This window comes from Acinonyx jubatus, chromosome B1, assembly GCF_027475565.1.
Source record: "Acinonyx jubatus isolate Ajub_Pintada_27869175 chromosome B1, VMU_Ajub_asm_v1.0, whole genome shotgun sequence".
NCBI lineage: Eukaryota > Metazoa > Chordata > Mammalia > Carnivora > Felidae > Acinonyx > Acinonyx jubatus.
The window spans coordinates 194,791,828-194,811,618 of record NC_069382.1 but is presented as its reverse complement, the minus strand read 5'-3'; the positions used below and the strand labels follow the sequence as shown (position 1 = coordinate 194,811,618).

Here is a 19,791-nt window from a genome sequence, read left to right as displayed (position 1 = left end):
CGTGCTCCCACCTGAGGCCAATCCCTCCAATCACCGACCAGCTCCCCACCCCGCTCCTACCTGCACAAGAATGTTGCTTCAGCAAGTTTCATCTCTGGCCCCTGCCCACCAGTTTTCCCCTCTCTGCTGGAACATCTCATTACCATGCTGTTAAAAGGAAAACTACACCCAGGTACACCCATCTACACTCATTGTCTTGAGTTATTCCTCTCTCTTAAGCCCCTTCCAGTAGCCGTCTCCCCCACTGTGCCCTTGAAACAGCTCCTGTCAGGTAACCAGAGATCCCCACACTGCTAAATCCACCAACTCTCGGGCCTTGTCTCCGTTTGAACACAGCTGATCACCACTTCCCTCCTTCACTTGCTTTCCAGCTCTGAGTGGTGGGTCTGCTCCTACCTCACTGGCTGATCCTTACCATCTTCCCAACCCTCTCAAGACGGGGGGGCTCCCGGCCTCAGCCCTTGAGCCTATTTCTTTGGCCTCTATACACTTCCCAGGTGATCTCGTCTTGTGTCCTGGCTTCAAGTTTCACCTATGTACTGATGACATCTAGACTTACATCCAAGCTCTGAGCTCTCCTCCGAGTGCTAGACCCATATATCCAACTGCCTGCTTCACCTCTTCACGAGGGAGTCTTACAGACAATTCAAGGTTAACATACCCAAAACCGAATTCGTAACATTGGCCTCCTTCCTCCCCAAATCCTCTTCCTGGGGCGCCTGGGTGGCTCAGTCAGTTAAGCGTCCGACTTTGGCTCACGTCATGATCTCACCATTCGTGAGTTCGAGCCCCGCTTTAGGCTCTGTGCTGACAGCTCAGAGCCTGGAGCCTGCTTCAGATTCTGTGTCTCCCTCTCTCTCTCTGCCCCCCCCCCCCCCCGCCGAAGGAAATAAACATTAAAAAAAACCCCACCCTATTCTTCCCAAGACTTCCTACCTCAGAAAAAACAACAACGTAAACAAAAACAAAAAACCCACAACAACACCACACCACGGTCCTTGCCATTGCTCAGGCCAGAAAACGTTAGCATTATTTTTTATTTCTGTCCCTCACCCACCCACATTACGATACATCTCTAAGGCCTGTTTTTTCTACTTCTAAAATATGTCCAAAACTCCTAAAACCGCCACTACCTCTCACCGTGTCTTGTCACAAACCTGGTGCACACCAGATCACCTCACCCTATCAGCGCAAGATGCTGTAACGTCCCCAGATCCACTGATAACAGAAGGCCTTTCAGGCTGCAAATCGGGCCAGTTCTTACAACACACCAGTAACTTCCCACCTTAGAGAAAAGCCCAAGTCCCAACCCTGCCCCACAAGGCCCTCTGGATCCAAGCTCAGTGACCTCTTCCTAGCTTCATTTTCTATTCATTGACGTGGCCCCGGCCACGCTGACATCCTGTCTTATCTTCCAAGAAGCCAAGCCCAGTCGTCCCTCAGGGCCTTTACAGCTGCTGTTCCCTCTGCCAGAGAGCTGTCTCTGTCCACTTTGTTCACCCCTAAGTGCCTGGCACACAGCAGGTGCTCCAGAAATATTTGTTGGGAAAATAAACGCACGAGTGAATGGAAGGACGCAAGCGGGAGAAAAACGGCCACTTTGGGAAGTTACGGTAGAAAAACCTTCAAGCATCAGGCATTCCTCCGTCGATCCTTCCATCTGTCCAACAAGCTTGCTTGCCTAGTGTGCACAAGCTTCTGTGCCAGGTGCTGGCGCTCACATGTACGTGTGGTTCTTGCATCAAGGAGCTTCAAGGAGCTTCCCCGCAAGGAACTCCCCTCAGGGAAGAGACAGAAATGTCAGTAAGTGGTTACAGCACAAAATGCTAAGTGATGTAAGAGAGGGAAACAGAAGGTCTGACGTGGGCCCAGGGGAGGCCACTATTTGGTTCTAATAGATGTGTGGTGGGCAGTGTGGGGCAGGAGTGACAACTTGTTGACTTTCAACCATAATTTCCAGCTCATGCGTCTGTAACACAACAAACAGATCGTGCAGAAACAGCTTGTACCAAAGCTGCTGCGTGTTTGGGGCTGGCAGACTCTCTGAGACGTTGGAACTCTGCCTTCCTGAAGTCTACATCCGCCACGCCCAGTCTCTCTTCCTACCTTCTGGCACGAACCCCAAGACGGCTTCCTTCTCCCAGAATCCTTGGCACCCTCACGGTGCTAGGCAAGGCTCCAAGGCTGCAAGAATGGGGGTGGGGGATCAGGAGTCCCGGCAGGTACCCCTCTGCCCCTCAGCTCTCTCCTCCATCACCCACTTTGTACATGTGGCTGCTCAAGCAAGGCTCCTGGTTGGCTCTTCTCCAGAAGGGCCACCCAAGAAGATAACCCCCTCCCCCAGAGCAGCCTGCAGCCAATGGCTGGAGAGTGGTGGGAAGAGAATGCGGCCCCCCTGCCCAGATGGGATCCCTCCGGGGTAGGATTCATGCCCCAGATCCCTGCGGGCCAGCCGAGACCAGAGTGGACCTGAGAGCACGGCCTGGCTTGGCTCTCTTCCCCTTTTCTCTCTTCTGCTTGCATCACTGTCAAGGGAACTCCTGAAGAGCCTTCCCTCAACAAAACGTATGTATCCCAAGCTCCCTCATAGGCTCTGCTTCTGGGGAACTCACCTTCCTAAGGCAATTCCAGCCTGAAAGAGGAGGAGGTCAGCGACCAGTGTAAGCGTTCTACTATGCACTGAACTATGTTCCAATTCCTCAGCTGAAGCCCTAACCCCCAAGGTGACTATATTTGGAGACAGGGCATTCAAAGAGGAGATTATGGTTAAATGAGGTTGTAAGGGCGGGGCCCTCATCCAACGGGAACAGACAGGAAGAAAAGACACCAGGCCTGCTCTCCCATAAGGACAAAGGCTGTGTGAGGACACAGTGAGAAGAAAGCCACCTATAAGCCAAGGAGAATGGACTCAGGAGCAACCCTCCCCCGCCATCCCCTGCCATCTTGATCTTGGACTTCCGGCCTCCGCAGTTGTGAGAGGAGAGATTTCTATTGTTCAAGCCTAGTAAAGGTTTGCCATATGCATTGCAGGCCCCTTCAGCAGGCACCTAGAGAGCTTATGTTCCTTCCAACTTTTAGAAAATAAACACAGATTTCAAAATATTGAAGTAGAAAAAGAAAAGAAATATAGCACTTTTGAGAACCTGCTATTTGCCTGGCATGATGTACTACTCGTTCAATACCCATCCTTCTGGGGTACCTGGGTGGCTCGATCAGCTGAGCGTCTGACTCTGACTTGATTTCAGCTCAGGTCATGATCCCAGGGTTGTGGGATCGAGCCCTGCACTGGACTCTGCACTGAACGTAGAGCCTAAGATTCTCTTTCTCCCTCTGTCCCTCTCCCATTGGCGCGTACGTGCTCTCTCAAATAAAAAATAAAATAAAAAAACACCCATCCTCCTTCTTCTGGTGCGATTTCCTCCAAGAAACATTCCTGCCTGCACTCTGTGTCCCATCCCCACCCCACTGTGGCTCCAGGAACGGGCACATGATACAGTACCTTTAAAGTGCACTAATCACCAGGATTTCGCACATTGGGCTCTATTAACACTTGCGGCCACAAAATTCTTTGTGGTGGGGGCTGTCGTGGGCATTGTAGCACGTTTCACAGCCTCTTTGGCCCCTACTAGATGCTAGCAGCACCCCCTAGCAGTGACAACCAGGACCGCCTCCAGATACTGTCATTAAACGTCCCCTGCTGGGGCAAAATTGCCCCTGGTCGAGAAGCCCCAAGGGTATGAGACCTCACACAAGTAAATGAGACTCAGGCCTGGGACTTGGCTAGAACTACTGGAAGGAGGAGTGTGTTCTGGGGATGCCAAGCGGGAACAGGGTCACCCTGAGCTGCTGGGGGCATCTTGCCCCCACACAGGGAGAGGCAGCCTGCGCATGAAGCCAACACAGAGTAAGGCAGAGCTGAGAGACAGAGAAGACAGACAGGTGGATTCGGCTGAGTTACATTCCAGTTATGTCAGCCAATTAGCTCCCTCTGGCCCTAAGCCAGTTTGGCTTGAGTCCCCATCACAGGCATGAGTGACAGGACCCATTTTGTAAACAGGCTCTCCTGCAACCCTCAGAGCTGCCCCCTCGGGTGAGCGTGCTTATCCGAGCTCCACAGATTTCAAACTGCCTCCTCTTGTCCCTCCACTACCCGTCCACCCCCCCACCGTGCTTCCAACCGCCACAATGCCGTGCACGATGCATTGTTCACAGCCAGGCAGCAGGCTCGGGCCATGCCGTTTGCTGCTGGTGCCCAAGTGCCAAAACAGTGCTTGGCACCCAGTAGGTGTTCAAAAGTACTTGCTGCACGGCTGGATGTGGTTATATGGCTTGCTCAAGAACAGGCCTAAGGATCCGATTTCAAAGCCCGTATAAGTGAGTTTCCCTATGGTTTTTTGCATATTTGCTCTGCTCTGCTCTAGAGGGAAAAACTAGATCCCATGATATGTGTAAGGAGGCCAATTTCAGTGCAACTAGAACATAATCACGGCCAGTTCTGTCGAGTAATGGGGTGACACGTCTCAAGAAGAGCTCATGAGGATGGGGACAGGGACAACAGGGACGCTGGCCAACGTAGGATGGGTGCTGACTCCGTGTCAACCACGGAGAGGAACACCCTCATTTCATTTTCACAACTCTCCAACAGGCCACTGCCTTATCTTCATCTTGTCACCAACTAAGCAAAGCTTGGAGAATTTGAGTAACTCATACGTGGCCCCATGAGCCAGGAGCATCACGGGTCCTCTAGCTGGCATCCATGCACCAACATGGTCACCATCCTGTCTCATGAGGGAAGGAGGGTTCTGTCACTAGAGCCATGTAAGAAGAGGAGGGATGACCCCAAATGAGGGGAGGGAGTCAACCAGAATTCTCCAAGCCAGAGGCTCGAGGAGACAAGGAACCTGGTCCCCTGAGACTAGATAACGGGGGTGCCTCATCTCCAGAGACCACTCCTGGCCCCTCGTGCTCCCCCGTCCTCATCCCTCTCCCAAACCACAGTCGAGTTCGTCACGGCCTAGCGAGGGTCAGTCCCCTGCTGGACCTGCTGGTGACCAGACCCGCCTGACTCTGAGGAGCCTCAACTCCACCCAAATTCCCCCCATAGTCATGTGTGTGAGCCCTCTCATCAGACCCCACCCCAGCCTTGCACATTAAGCCAGCCTCTTCTTTCTCCCCAGCGGCCTCCCAGAGACAATTAACGAAGCATCAAGAAAAGGTTTCAACAGACACCATGTGATGGGAAAAGCACAGGCTCCGGTCTGAGTTTCGGATCAACCTCATTCTTTGTCACCTCGGGTGAGCCACTAGGCCTCTCAGGGCCTCGGATTCATGACTTGTGGACCAGGGACAACAATACGGAGCTGTGGACGTAAACGAGGTTGGTAGGTCAAGCACGGGTACGCAGCAGGAGGTGAAGAAACGGGGGTAGATTCTCGGTGTTTGCTCCTTGTCCTCCCTACGGAGTTCCCATTCAAGCTGAGGCGTCATCCTGGCTCAACCTTTCTTCCCACAATGATGAAAAAGGGAACCGGCAGCTGCCTGGGGCACACGGACCAACACCTTTTGATGGAATCTCTCTCCGGCCTAAAACCCTTCCTTCTCTTAGAAAAGGAGTATCTGTCAAACGCGTCTCTTTTCCATTCCTTCTGCTTTTTTTTTTTTTTTTTTGCACCACGCCGTCAAGAGCTGCAAAGCCACTTCCACCGCCTGCATTGTACATGTGGGAGAGGTGTTGGCTGAGAGGTGAGGTGGCAAAGTCCCACGTGACACACTGGCAATTTGGGGAGTCAGGACTTGTGGGGCCACGGCACCCTGACCCCGGCTACAGCGTGGACTTCCCTGTACCGTCTGCCTGGGTTCAGAGCCTTCTTATGGGGCAGCCTTGGGGTGTCAGTGCCATGGCCAGATAAAAGGCAGGTATATGTCACAGGCCACAAATCCTGGGGCCGGGGCTGACTCCATCTAACTAGAATAGACAAGAGGACTGGCGTTAGAAACTGGCTTGGCCCAGGGGCTTAGCAACAGTGCCTCACAGACCCTGGCCATTGATGCCAATCCGGGGCCAGCCAGTCACTGACCTATGGTCAAACAGTCATGGACTTACAGAGCCACTGCCAGCATGCCCCTACTCAGATCTGCTCGGCATGATGGAAGGATCATGACGTGGTGGAGCTGGTTCCAACCTGAGCTCGAGCTCTGTGTAAGCTCTCAATCCATCCCCCATCCAAGACCCCAGAGAGTGAAGAAATGGAATGAGGGTGCATGTGGGAGCGCCCGGAACATTGGGGGACCACAGAAAATGGCAGCCCTCACTCCACTCTGCCGTCACCGTACTTCTCTGGAGTACGGAGTTCCCATTCGTTACCACCTGGAAGTGGCCTTGGGCACAAGGAAAGTATCAGCACCTCCCCTGCCTCACTGGATACCACAGACTTTCCTGAGCGCCACATGCGTGTTTTCAGGATGGCTTCCTGCCCCAGCCTTGTGAAAGTCGGCTCTGAAATAGCATCAGTTCTAACTTACTCCTTGGAGCGGATGTGAGGCCAAGTGTAAAGGAAGGGGGGGGGGGGCACCTTTTTAAGTAGGGTTTCTAGAGCCCTGAGGAGTGGAAAGATTTTCTGGGTCCTTTCCAATTCAGGTCAATGCAACATGGAGATGTGTTGAGCACTTACTATGTATGGGTAAGTATATGGGTGTCCGGATAATGAGGAGAAGGATGGTCAGTAAGTAACACGGTAAATAATAATAGCTTCTACTTCCTGAGTTCCTGCTAATGTGCTATTCTGCCCCCATTCGTTTTCTCTAGTCCCTGTAACATTTCCTGCGTCTTACAGAGGAGAAAATTGAGGTTCAAATACATCAAACGACTTGGCCAAAGGCACTAGAAAGTGGAACACTCGCGAGTCAAGTTCAGACATGAATGCTGCAGATTCTACTTCTGCACTAACACCTCCGTATCTCCCGAGAAGTTACAAGCGAAGATACAGAGAAAACATTTGGGGAGGTTTCTTGATAAATCAATCTGATCTCAGAGAACTCTTCACAGGACAGAAATGAGCGAGGCACGAAGCTCAGGAGGTAAAGTGGATCTGACCCGAGAGGGCCCAGATGGGAAATCTCAACATGAACTGCTTGACACCTACCATCCTGTATTTGTAATATGAAAGATCTGAAATAACCTAAATGTCTATCCATAGGAGACTGGCTTAATAAGTTATCATTCAGACCCATAAGAAAACACTGTCTGAGCTCCCACGTTTTGAAAAGCAGATCTATATGGATATACGTGGAAGAGTCTCTAAGGCACTCTAAGGCTCTTCTCCACTTGCTCCGGCGGCCAGATCCATTTCCTCCCTTCCTGTCCTGCTCTGAGCCCTGGGACCCGGTCCTCCTGGACTGCCCCCAAAAGGCTCCTGGTGTTTCTGGCTTCTACTTGGGTTTGACCAATGAGAGGCACTGACAGTGGGTTGGAGGGTGTGAGGAGAGAGAAGCCAGGGTATTTCCCCCCTACTCCCTCCCTGTTTGGACAATACAGTCAGACGCAGCCCAGTCCACACAGCCCTCCACAACTCAGCCCATTGTCCGTGGCTTCGCTTCTCTTGGCCTCAGGTGCCCTATTTCCTCCCCTTCCTCTCCTGGCATTAAAATCTCTCCAGCTGGACTGTCTGAGCGGAGTTCTGTTGCCTTCTGGGATCCTGACTTTGATACATATTGTGAACATTACAGAGGGGATCCCCAAGCAGAGATGTCCCACTAACCTCCCAAGAACCTTTCCGATCAGCTTCACCAGTAACGTCCCCACGAGTCCACCAATGGCGAATATGGACACCGTCACAGACCAGAGCAGGGTCAGAGTGTCTTGGTCTATTGGATGTCCGTGCCTTCTTTCCCACGATTCATTGTAGAAGGACTTGATGTACTGAAAACAAAAAACGAAACGTGTTATTCCATTCTGCTGCTCGTTACAAACGAACACAGCTTTTACAGAGCATTTTGTGCATGCGAGGCACTTTGCTAAGTTCTGTTTGAGCTTTATTTCATTGAACCTTTCCAACAAATTGTGTGGAGGGGCCCTACTTTTAACCTCGTTTTGTAGATAGGGACACTGAAGCTCAGAAAGACAAAGTGACTTGCTCAGTAAGTGGCAAACCGGAAAGCCAAACTCAAATCTGCCCCCAAACCTAGGGTAACTGATTATACCTGGGCTTCTCCCACTTTGGTGCACAGCAGAACCAACTGGGAAGTGTGTTAACAACACACATATCTGAGATAAGAGGAAATCTTTGCCTTTGAGGTAGACGAAGATACAGGATGCAAAAAAAACACCACAAAAGAAAAACAAAATGCTCATTTGGGTTTCGTCTAAATTAAAGTGTTTTATTCTTCAAAGGATACTTCGAAAAAAAAATGAAAAGGCAAGCCACAGGCTGAGATAACATATTTGCAACACATAAACTATAAAGGACTTACATCCACAACACACAGAGAACTCTAACAAGTCAATATGACAAACAACCCAATTAGTTGAGCAAAAGACTTGAACTGACTCACAGAAGATTCAAATGACCAGTAAGTTAATGACATGATGCTCAATGTCATTAGTCAACAGGCAAATGCAAATTAAAACCCCAACAAGATACGATTTTGCATTCTCTAGATCCCCATCATTGTCTTTTGTGATTTGGTGGGTTTCAGATGGTGATGGGGTGATTCTGATGTGCACCAAAGACTGGGGTCATGGCACTAAGCTCCTCAAGGAGTTCCATCCCCAAGATGTTCATAGCTATCCACTGACACCAGATACCAGAGCCAGCATATGTCACTGCAGAATAAACACAGGTTCGCGACACACAGACCACAGCGTGAATCCCAGCACAAAAAGTACTAATGATTTAAGCCAGCTGGACCTTGGCTCCCTCATCTACAAAATGGGAATGATGACACTGATGTCTCAGGGCTGTCGGGAGGGTCACGCAAGAGTATGGAGCAGTGCCCAGGGCTTGGGCAAAGCTCACACAATCCCCAAGAAGCTCAACTCTACCAGGTCTGGTAAAACCAAGTAGTGATCAGCAGTAGGCTCTCATGCACTGTGTTGAGATTAGACTACCATCTTGGAAAATAGTTTGGCATCATCTAGCAAAGTTGAAGATGCCCCTAACCTACAACCCAGCAAATCCATTTCTAGAAAGTTCCTCCAAAAAACTCTTTCCCACCTGCCCGAGGACATATCTACCCAAATGTCCACATAGCATTGCTTATAATAGCCCCAAATGGGAAACAACCGATGCCCACCAGCAGAATGGATAAACAAATCGTGGAAGAATCATCATATGAAATCCCACGGCCACTAACACGAATGAACTACAGCGACGTGCAAACACATACAGTTAAACCTCACAAAATACAACATTGAACAAAATAAGCCCGAAACAAAACAGTACGTACAGTATGACACCATATTTCTATCCAAAAATATACAAAATATAAACGTTTTGGGGGGAATTACAGATTATAAAATACAAAGGAAAACAAAGAGATAATTGTTGCAAATGTCAGGTCAGTGGTCGCTCCTGGGGGCGGGGTGTAGAGATGATCGGGGAGGGGCATCTGGCAGGATCTTCTATTCTTAATCTTATTCTTAGCTGGGTGCTAGATTTATAATCATCCTCTAAACTCTGTGTGTGTGTGTGTGTGTGTGTGTTCAATGCATACGTGTGCATCTTATATACTCTTTTTAAGCATAATGCATTCCACCAATCTACAACTTTTTTTTTTTTAAGGTGGTAAAGTATTCCAGGCAGAGGGAAAAGCCAGGAGGGCAAGGCAGAAGAAAGTCCATAGAACTGAAAAGAGGCCAGTGGGGGTGGAATGGGATGAGGAAGGGAAGGAAGGGCTGCCTGGAGTTGGAGGGGCAGGAAAGGGCAGGTCATACAGGACCTTAGAGGTCATGGTAATCAGTTTGCTTGTTGCCTGGACTTTGTGTGTGTGTGTGTGTGTGTGTGTGTGTGTGTGTGCGCGCGCATGTGTTGGCCCCAGTGGAATGGGAAGCTATTGGAGGGTTTTAAGTGAGGGGAGGACAGCGGACTGCTCTGCTAGTCGCGAGGGACCTAGAAGGAAGCTAGGGAGGAAGCTGGCCCTCTGTTGAGAGGCACAGCAACAGTCCCAAGATCTCAGTGGCCTGGACCCAGCAGTGAAGGTGGAGAGAAGGGGGTGGATCCGAGATATGTTTTGAGAGTAGGATGGACAAGACCAACTGGGGACTGGCCCCAGATCCTGGGAGGGAGGGTTCTAGACACGCCTAAGAGGAACGGAGAAGACTGCAAGGTTTCTGGCCTAGGCAAATGGGCTGATGGCAGGAGATGAGGGAAGCATCCTATCCCTATGTGATATCTACACTCTTCCCGGTGTTACTGGTTGAATTGTGACATGCCCCCCGCGCCCCCCCCCCCCCCCGTTCATAAGTGGAAGCCCTAACCCCCAGGACCTCAGGATGTGAGGTATTTGGAGACAGGGTGTGGTAGGGTCCCCTCCCAAGGAAAGAAAAAACGCTCAAGGCAGCCTGACTGTACACCCACGTGACAACATCCCTCACGACCTTGTAACATGAGGCCACTTAATCAGACGACATGTTTGTGTATTACCATATACGGGAGACAAGGAAGAAAAAAATGTATAAGAAACTACACCACGTGGCGTTCAGGTCTTCCGTTCGAACCCAACAGAGCGGTGCCGGCACGAATGAGGTTGCTTCCTGGAAAGAAAAGCTTCGGTGCCCCGACTATCTATCTGAGCGAGAATCCTGCTACAAGGGTCTTTACAGAGGGAATCTGGTTGAAATGAGGTTATTTGGGTGGGCCCCATCCAAAGTGACTGATGTCCTTATCAAAGGGGGAGATATGGACGCAGAGACAAGCGTGGAGGGAGAAGGACAGGCACACGCTGAAGACAGCCACCTGCAAGCCCAGAAACCGGCCCTAGAGCAGATCCTTCCCCCACAGGCCCTGGAAGGAACGGGACTCCGCCAGCACCTCGATCTCAGGCCTCTCGCCCGCAGGGCTGTCACAGAATAACCCCCTGCTGGGTAAACCTCAGTTTCCGCCCCCTCCCTGAGAGGCTGCCTGGGGTACTTTGTTTTGGCGGCCCCAGCGGACCGCCACACTGCCTTATCTCCAAAATACTTGTCACCACTTAGACCGCTCAAGCCGATCCGGGCCACCATCCCCTCCCCTCCTGGGGCCACCATAGCAGCCGCCCCGGCGACTCACCAAGGAGCTGCGTGCTGCCCGTGGATGGACATCAACGCTGACCCCCGGTTACAGTGTACTTGGTGGCTGCCCAGCATCAGGAGCCCCCTTCTCCCCTCGGGGAGCTCCCTCCTCACAGCCCGGGCGGCACACACAGCCCAGACCTCCCCACGCGGCTTTACCACGCCAGGCGCCCGTCTCCCAGCATCCCCTGCAGCTAGCGAGCACCATCTGACCCGGGCTCAGCCAATCAGAGGCCTGGACTCTGCAGGAGGCGGGGCACTAAGCGGCGGGGCCAGAATTCCTTTCACAGCAGTTTAGGGTTTGGGGTTTGGGGGCAGTGGGAGCCTGATGGCCGCGGTGTCCTGTGCCGGCCACGCGGTAGCTCACACTGGCGGCCGCTGGGCGGGGGTGGCATTGGCCAGGCTGCAGAGCTTCGGGGCCGGCTCACCAGCCCTGCCACCAGCCCTGCGAGCTGCTCCCGATTTTGGCAACAACAGTTTTAGCTTCGATCAGACAAAATTATTGTTGCTTGCAACTGCTGAAACTCTCCCAAAACAAGTAAATTATCCCATTTCAGCCTCGCAACAGCCCTGGGGGCAGAAACGCTCATTTACAGACCAGGGAGCCCAGAGTTGCCGACTTGGCCAGGTGGCTAACAGGTGGATGGGGGGAGGTTGTGCAAGGCCCGCCTCACGTTGGAGCCCTAAAGGACAAGAGCACTATCCGGGCTCCCAACTTCACAGTCAAGGTGGCAATGTTAAGCAGCCAAGTACAATGGCACATTTATTGATTTAAAAGTATCTGGGGCACCTGAGTGACTCGGTTGAGCGTCTGACTTTGGCTCAGGTCATGATCCCATGGTTTGTGAGTTCAAGTGGACATTGGGCTCACTACTGTCAGCACAGAACCCGCTTCAGATCCTCTGTCCCCCTCTCTTTCTGCCCCTCCCCTGCTCACTCTCTCTCAAAAATAAATAAACGTTAAAAAAAAATGTCAATTAAGCCTTTGTTATGGGCTACACACTCTGCCATGCCCCTAAGTACTAGGGTGACAACCAACAAGCACAGAGCATAGTGGGAGAAAGTGTGATAAACTGCTAAGCCAGGGGCTGGACAGGCCTCAGGAAGGCAGAGGTACAGAACTACCCCACCCCACCCCTGCCGCCTCCCCAGGGCAACAGCAAGACCCTCAGAGAAACCGGTGTAAGGAGTGAGTACCCAGGACTGCACGGGCACCTCTTGCCACCCAATAAGCAGGACCCTTCCCCTCACCCCACGTAGAAGGTTATTCTTGGATGTGACCTTGGTCCCTAATGCGATCCAGCACTGACACTGATTCAAGCAACTATAGCCACCTTTCCAGGAGCCTTGCTAATGCCCACTCTAGAGACCCTCTTGGGGCGCCTGCGTGGCTCAGTCGGTTGGGCGTCCGACTTCGGCTCAGATCATGATCTCACGGTTTGTGGGTTTGAACCCCCTGTCAGGCTCTGTGCTGACAGCTCGGAACCTGGAGCCTGCTTCAGATTCTGTGTCTCGCTCTCTCTGCCCCTCCCCTGCTTATGCTCTGTCTCAAAAATAAATAAAACGTTAAAAAAAAGTTTTTGGAGAGCCTCTTATCACCATGCCTACGGCAGCGACCAGTGTCCAAGAATTGATGTGCAGAAATTAGAAGGATGCTGCCGGGGAAGAAATCTCTTCCTTTCTAGGCATTCAGGAGCCTGGTGAGAAAGGGGGCAGCTTTCATATCACTCATTCCTAGGTGTTGCTTTGGGCATCTCTACGGAGATTTTGTATCTCAGTTTGGGAGAGCTGGAGGATGGAAGGAACCTCTGCAGAGGGCTGGAGAAAGCTGAAAGACACAGCAAAGCCTGCGCCCCCCTTCAGAGACGCCTTCCTCAACCGTCCTGAAAGCTGGTTTCCAAGTGATGGCTGTAACGATTTAATGTTTGTCTTCTCCAGGAATGATTTCTGCAGAGGCCTAGATGAAAGGCAGCCTGAAGGCTTATGTGATAGTAGGAGCCAGCCGATGAGGGCTGTTCTGCTAACTCATTACACAAACATTCACTGAGTTTGAGATGTGTGGCCCTGACTTACGTGAACACCGACTGGCACTGCATAGTATAGAGCAGGCGCTTTAATAAGGGTTTGTGTTTTAAATTCAGTTTCTGCTGGGGCGCCTGGGTGGCTCAGTCGGTTGAGCATCTGACTTCAGCTCAGGTCATGATCTCACAGTTTGTGGGTTCGAGCCCCCCGCTGGGCTCTGTGCTGACAGATCACAGCCTGGAACCTGCTTTGAGTCTTTGTCTCCCTCCCTCTCTGTCCCTCCCCCGCTCATGCACTACCTCTCAAAAATAAACATTAAAACAATGTTTAAAATTCAGTTTCTGCTGTGTATCAATCACCATGTAATAATAAAAATAGGTCATAGATGCGACATACCATCCACTACCCCGAGAACTGGACACGTGTGAACTCATTCCATCGTCTTCACAACCCTATGAGGCAGGTACTGTTTGTAACTTCTCTTTGGGCTGATGAACCTTAGGAGCAGAGCCATAGGGGCATTTCCCAAGTCACACCATTGGCATGTGGGAAGGTCGGGACTCACACCTAGGTAGTTAGACTCCGGAGCCCATCTCTTAACCACTACTGTAGTCCAACTCAGTATAGAAAACACAAAGGTGATCCTATCAGTACCTCCATTGCATATTGAAAGACTAGAGTCGGGGAGAAGAAGGGACAGAGAACGAATACTGATTGACTGCTCAGTATGCATTAGACATCTATATACCTCACTTTGTTTAACCCTTGGCAGCCATCCTGTGAAGTTTCATTAAGAGCAGAAAAAGGAGTTGAGAAATGCATCTGAAAGCCATAGAGAATCCAGTGGAATGGCAGAGCCCTTCCTCCTCCATGCTCACAGCATCTAGCCCTCCTCTTCCTGGGCACACCCACACTTCTCGGTGCCTTGCATCTGGATGCGGCCACATGGCTACTTCTCACCACAGGAGCATGAGCAGAAGTGACGTGTGTCACCTCGGCCAAGGTATTAAGAGTTTGTGTGCCTTCTCTTCACTCATTCCCTTTCCTTATTGTCTGATCATTCACAGACAGACCAGAAGAGACATAGACTCTGGTGGAGCCACCATTCCCGGAGCCTGGGAGCTAAAGGAGCCTGGGTCCCCGAATGATTTCATGTAGCAGAGTGTCTCTGCTCACCTGCCCTTTTAAGGTGGCATAAATGAGAAATAAACTTTCACTGCGTTAAGCCACTGAGATTTAGGGGTTCCTTGTCATAGCACCCAAAGACAATGAACCTAACGCGAAAGCCCATGCCGTCACGATTACTATGCCATGAGTCTTCAAGAAAGAGGGAAGATTTCAGCAAAGTCATAAAGGGTAGGTAGGAGATATGAGCCTTCTGCTAGAGAATTCCTTTTATGTTTTGGGAAACTTGTAAGGCTCCATTTGAAAAGCGTATTCTGCAATAAGATGAGGGTTTAAAAATTTTTTTTAATGTTTATTTAATTTTTGAGGGAGAGAGAGAGACAGAGTGTGAGTGGGGGAGGGGCAGAGAGAGAGGGAGACACAGAATCGAAAGCAGGCTCCAGGCTCCGAGCTGTCAGCACAGAGCCCGACGCGGGGCTCGAACTCACAGACCATGACATCACGACCTGAGCCGAAGTCGGAAGCTCAGCAGACTGAGCCAGCCAGGTGCCCCTATGGGTTTTTTTTTTTAATGTGTGTTTTTGAGTGAGAGAGGGAGACAGTACGAGTGCGAGGGGCAGAGAGAGTTGAGACACAGAATCCAAAGCAGGCTCCAGGCTCTGAGCTGTCCGCACAGAGCCCGACCTGGGGCTCGAACTCACAAGCTGTGAGATCATGACATGAGCCAAAGTCGGACGCTCAACCGACTGAGCCGCCCAGGTGCCCCATGCAATAAAATGAGAGTTTCAAGATGACTGTGCTAGCTAATCTCTAGGCCTGATTTGGGCCATCTCATTCATGGATTCCACATTTCACCTTCCACTGGGTCCACTTACAAAGGGCCTAGGCTTGTCTTTCTCTCGGGCTCTACACACCTGCTTCCTTACCAACAAGGGCCTGGGTTCCCAGCCTGTCTTCTGGATACAAGTACCACAGCCCCCTGCCTTCAAGGAGCGTGCAGTCTAGTAGAGACAAGAGTAGAGTAAACACGCAGTTATAACACACAGTGGAGGTACAGTGATGGCGGGAAGCCGAGAAAGGCGATGCCACGCTCACCACGTCATGAGCAGGTGGGGATGGGCTTGGGTTGGACAGTTGTCAACAGAGGAAAGCGAATCCTCGAAGGCCCAGAGAGTGGTCATCACTGGCCTTGACTGTCAGCCTGAGGAGTCCACACATAATCGTGTGGGCACTGGGGAGCCACGGTTAAAGGTAAGCCAAGAGTCTCAGGTTCAAGACTTGCTTCCACCACTGAGTCCTCCGTGATGTCCCACACGTGGCTTTGCCTCTGAGGGCAGGCTTCTAAGTGGTTAAGGGCCCTGGGGTCCGCTTTCTTCAGCTGTGTGCTGGGCGATCTTGAATAAGTTACTTAACCTCTCTGTGCCTCGATTCCTCATCTCTAGGTCTCTTCCCTCCGGAAAAGAGTTACTATGAGGATTTGACATGAGAACGAAAATAAAGCACAGAGCAACGTCCGCAAGAAGCACACAATAAAAATCAGAAGTTGGGGTGGCCGCTGGTGGTGCGGATAACATTACTTCTGCTCTGTAAAATAAAGGGCCTAGATGTGTTTATTTCTCAGGCCTATGAAGCCATGAATAACTCACCACTAACTCCCCAGCCGACAACTCAGAGGCCAAGCTTCTGGCCACAAATTGAAAGCACGCAATTCCCAGCCAGGAAGACAGGCCTAGAACACCTCCAAATGATGGCAGGAAATTGCCAGACAATGGGAGGCAAATTACCCTGTCGCCTGTTTTGCAATATTCATGTTCCTTACTGATTCACATGGAGCCTGTCATGAATTCATCTAAAAATATTCTCAGGGGTGCTATAAAAATGCACATAAATAGAGCACTTTCGTGGACGGGCCAGAGCACACACTCTGCATAGCTGAGCAGCTCATGCCCAGGTCACGCCCAAAACTCTTTCGGGATTTGGAAAGACAATTGATGCCACTGAAGACGCTGGCACCGTGAGTAAATCGGTATGAAAGTCCCTTACAAAGTGCCCACCGCCAAACTGGGCTCCTTGAAAGAAGGACCACTCGAGGACAGAATTCCTCAAGCCCGGCAGGGCCACCTGATGTCATCTAACAGAGGTAACGCCTCCCGTGCAGAAGTCAACATAGTTGGCTTGAGGCTTCCCTCCTCTGAGAGGCCTGCATGCAAGCTTGGCCCGAGGCTGGTGTTGGGGCACGTGGATTTTTGGGAGGGGGGCTCCCACCACTCCCAGATCTGATGAAAGCGACTCCCAAAGTCTACAGTATGCAGAGGATGGCTTATGCCGAACATCTGCTTTGTCTCTGGGAGTCAGGAGTCATGTACATGCCAAGCAGAGGGTGCCTTTGCGACCAGTCCCTAATAAAAACTCTGAACTCAGGCTCTGATGAGGTCCCCTGGTGGACAACATGCCTCCTGTGTCATCACACTCATTGCTGGAGGATTAAGTGATTTCACCGGGTGAGGACCCTGGATGCTTGCTCCTGGTTTCCTCTGGACTTTGCCCCGTGTGCCTTTTCCTTTTGATGATTTTGCTTCGAATCCCTTCACTGGAGTAAATCCCAGCCATGGGTGGAGAGTAGGGAGTCCTGACATTCTGAGTCCTGTGAGTCCTAGTGAACCATCAGACCTGGGGTGGTCCCGGGGACCCGAAACACCTCCCAGCCCTAAGGACAACACCCAGGTCCCTTTCTGACTTGGCTTGATATTTAGGCTGCATGTTTGTGGTGGGGTTTTCTCCCTGCTGTGTGATTCTCCTGGAGGAGTCCAGCTCCCCGACGGGGTGGGAAAGAGGCCTCTGTACATACAGATGCGTGAATATGTTCTACCCCCTCAGCCGGCTTCCACAATGAAAGCTGAACCTAACGAAAGAAGATGTATTGACTGCAAGCAATAGTCAGGCAGGTAAGACCTTGAGAGCTTTCCGGGTTCTCCTGCCAACCACTTTTGCAATGCGAGGGGGGAAACTTTGAGTTTAATTATATAGGAAACGAAGAAGGAAAGTTTCACTTTCTCTCTGCCCCAGGCGAGAGCAGTGGAGTGTGTGTACTCGCAAATATCCTTCTTATTCAACAAAAATTACTCCTGAGCTTCTCTCCTGCTGCAGCACTCTTTCGAGAGATTGCGTGGCTGTGTTTCCGGAGGGGGGCGGGGGGCGGACAGTGTGCCTTCACACTGACATGTCTGTCATTTGCTCTGAAATAACACTTCCCACTCCTTTCTGTAGGTCTCCCGGGTGGCTGGAATAAAAATGATGAGTGTTTTCATTTCTGTGCAAATTGTTTCTGGCTCCCAAAAAATCAGTCTTGAGGCATGGGGGGCTTTCACAGGGCATCTGATCCATTCCAAGTTCAGGGTGATGGTTTTGAGCACCAGTTCTGGAATAATTTATTTACAGAAAAGGACTAAAAACCCTAGCCTGCAGAGGGGGCCACTGGAAGGATTAAATGAAGGCGTGTAGACCCTAGCATGATGTCCAGCACATAGCAGACACTCAGTAAATCTCAGTGCCTCTCTCCTATGGGTCAGAAACAATGTTTCTCGTTTGATTTGTCCGGTTTGTTCACACCAGCAGACCCAACTCTGACACTCCCCCTCCCAAGTTTTCCCGACTGCCTGCCTCGCTGGCCTAACCTCACCTCTGTTCCCCCTGCCTGGCTGCAGAAGATAAGCTACCCACCCCTGTACACAGGGCTTCCCCGCGCCCTGATAGGGCTGTGCTCCCTTCTCCATTACGTTCACCACAAGCGTTTTTCCCAGAGCAACTTTGTGATATGGGAAAATTCTGAATCAAAGATGCAGGCTTCTCTGCTCCAGTAAGCTGGGGTCCCAAGAGGATGGACAGCAGGCACAGGGGTCACCCTCCGTGTAGAACACACAAGACACCAACCTCCCTGGCTTGGACCTTGATTCAATCCAAGCCAGATGCCAAACCAAACAATGACTCCCAAGCCCCAATTTAAACCATGTAGCAGTGCCCTGCCCTAGAGAAAAACTGGAAACAATTTAAGAGACCCACATTAGGAAGATAGGACAGTCACGTGATGCCACAGCACACAGCTATGAGAGATCCTGGTGATGGGGCATTTTCAAGAACATGGAAAAATGCTTCCAATGTAAGTATAAGCTAAAAAACAAAAAGCAGGATATAAAACGGCAGAAATGGATGATTTTTGCAAAAAGCCTTAAAAATGGCCCCTGGGTGGGGCTGAGGTCAGGACTCTCTTCTTCAGGGACAGGCTACCACCCATGAGCTGAGCGGCCTTGGGCCAGCTCCTCAGTCTTTCTCTTCCAGGCTCCTTTATTTGTACAGCGGGATTATTATCTCTGCGCCTGCTACGTGGGCCGTTGTCCAAACGAGAACTACAGATGGTGATTCATAGCGGTCGTTTTATTATTAAATTATTAACATTTAAATGTGTGCTGTTTGCTTTTGCTGACAGAAACCTGTTTGGCTTATGTAACTACTGAGACAAAGTGAGGCCAACGAGAGAGAGACAGAGAGAAAGAACGGAAAGAAAAGACTTGGGGATTTAAATACCAAAGGCAGTCCTGGTGCATGCTGAAATTAACCAGAGATAACCTGTCTCATCAAAATAATTGCCAGTTGCTTCTGCAATGACAAGATGCGCTGGTTTCTCCCTCAGTGCCAGCTGTCTCCTGCCAAAACGCCAAGCCGCTACGCCTCCCTGTCCGCCCGTCCAGCACTGATGTCTTTGGCAGGATCCGCGCTCCCCGTGCCCTACCCGGTTGCCTGAGACCAGGCCCGGGGCTGCACAGAGGTGCCCCGCCAGGCGCCTCTGCTCCCCTAAGAGTGCCGGGGTGCTCGGAGCAGTCACTAAAACTGCAGCGTGGGGTGGGGTTAATTAAAAGAACCAGAAGTCGCTTCTGGGTTCTCTGTCTGCTGGTCCGTTGGAATCTTTCCTTTGAGCAGCATCTAACATCTGCAGCTAACTGGGGCGGATCTGCTCTTGTAGAGAGAGATGGTTTTATCCTTTACCAGTGCTTGTTTACCTGCCCTCAGGGGAGGATCGGGAGAAGAAAACGATGAAATGTACCATTTCTGCTGGGAACTTGTGGGGAGTCAAATTAATGTTCTGCCAAAGCCCCGGGGTTAAATACAGTAGCCAATCCCTGCCCCCCCCCCGCCCCCTATCCACAGGGGATCCATTCCAGGGCCCCCGCTGGGTGCCTGAAACTTCAGATAATGCTGAACCCTACATATACTATGTTTTTCCTATATCTACATGCCTATGATGAAGTTTAATTTATGAATTAGGCTCAGTAAACGATTAACGGTAACGAAGTAGAACAACTATAACAATACATGGGAATAAG

The 19,791-nt window shown here is 50.9% G+C and overlaps 1 protein-coding gene across 9 annotated transcripts in view; it reads right to left on the bottom strand.

The window, feature by feature from the left end:
- The window catches only part of SLC2A9 (solute carrier family 2 member 9), a 269,728-nt gene that overhangs the window by 195,330 nt on the left and 54,607 nt on the right, over window positions 1-19,791 (bottom strand). For all 9 annotated transcript variants that reach the window (XR_008296422.1, XR_008296421.1, XM_053217574.1 and 6 more), the window contains one exon: window positions 7,758-7,918. Coding sequence is in view for 7 of the 9 variants with exons in the window: in XM_053217574.1 (XP_053073549.1) it covers window positions 7,758-7,918 (161 nt within the window). In the remaining 2 variants the exon portion in view is untranslated. The remainder of the gene's footprint in view (window positions 1-7,757; window positions 7,919-19,791) is intronic.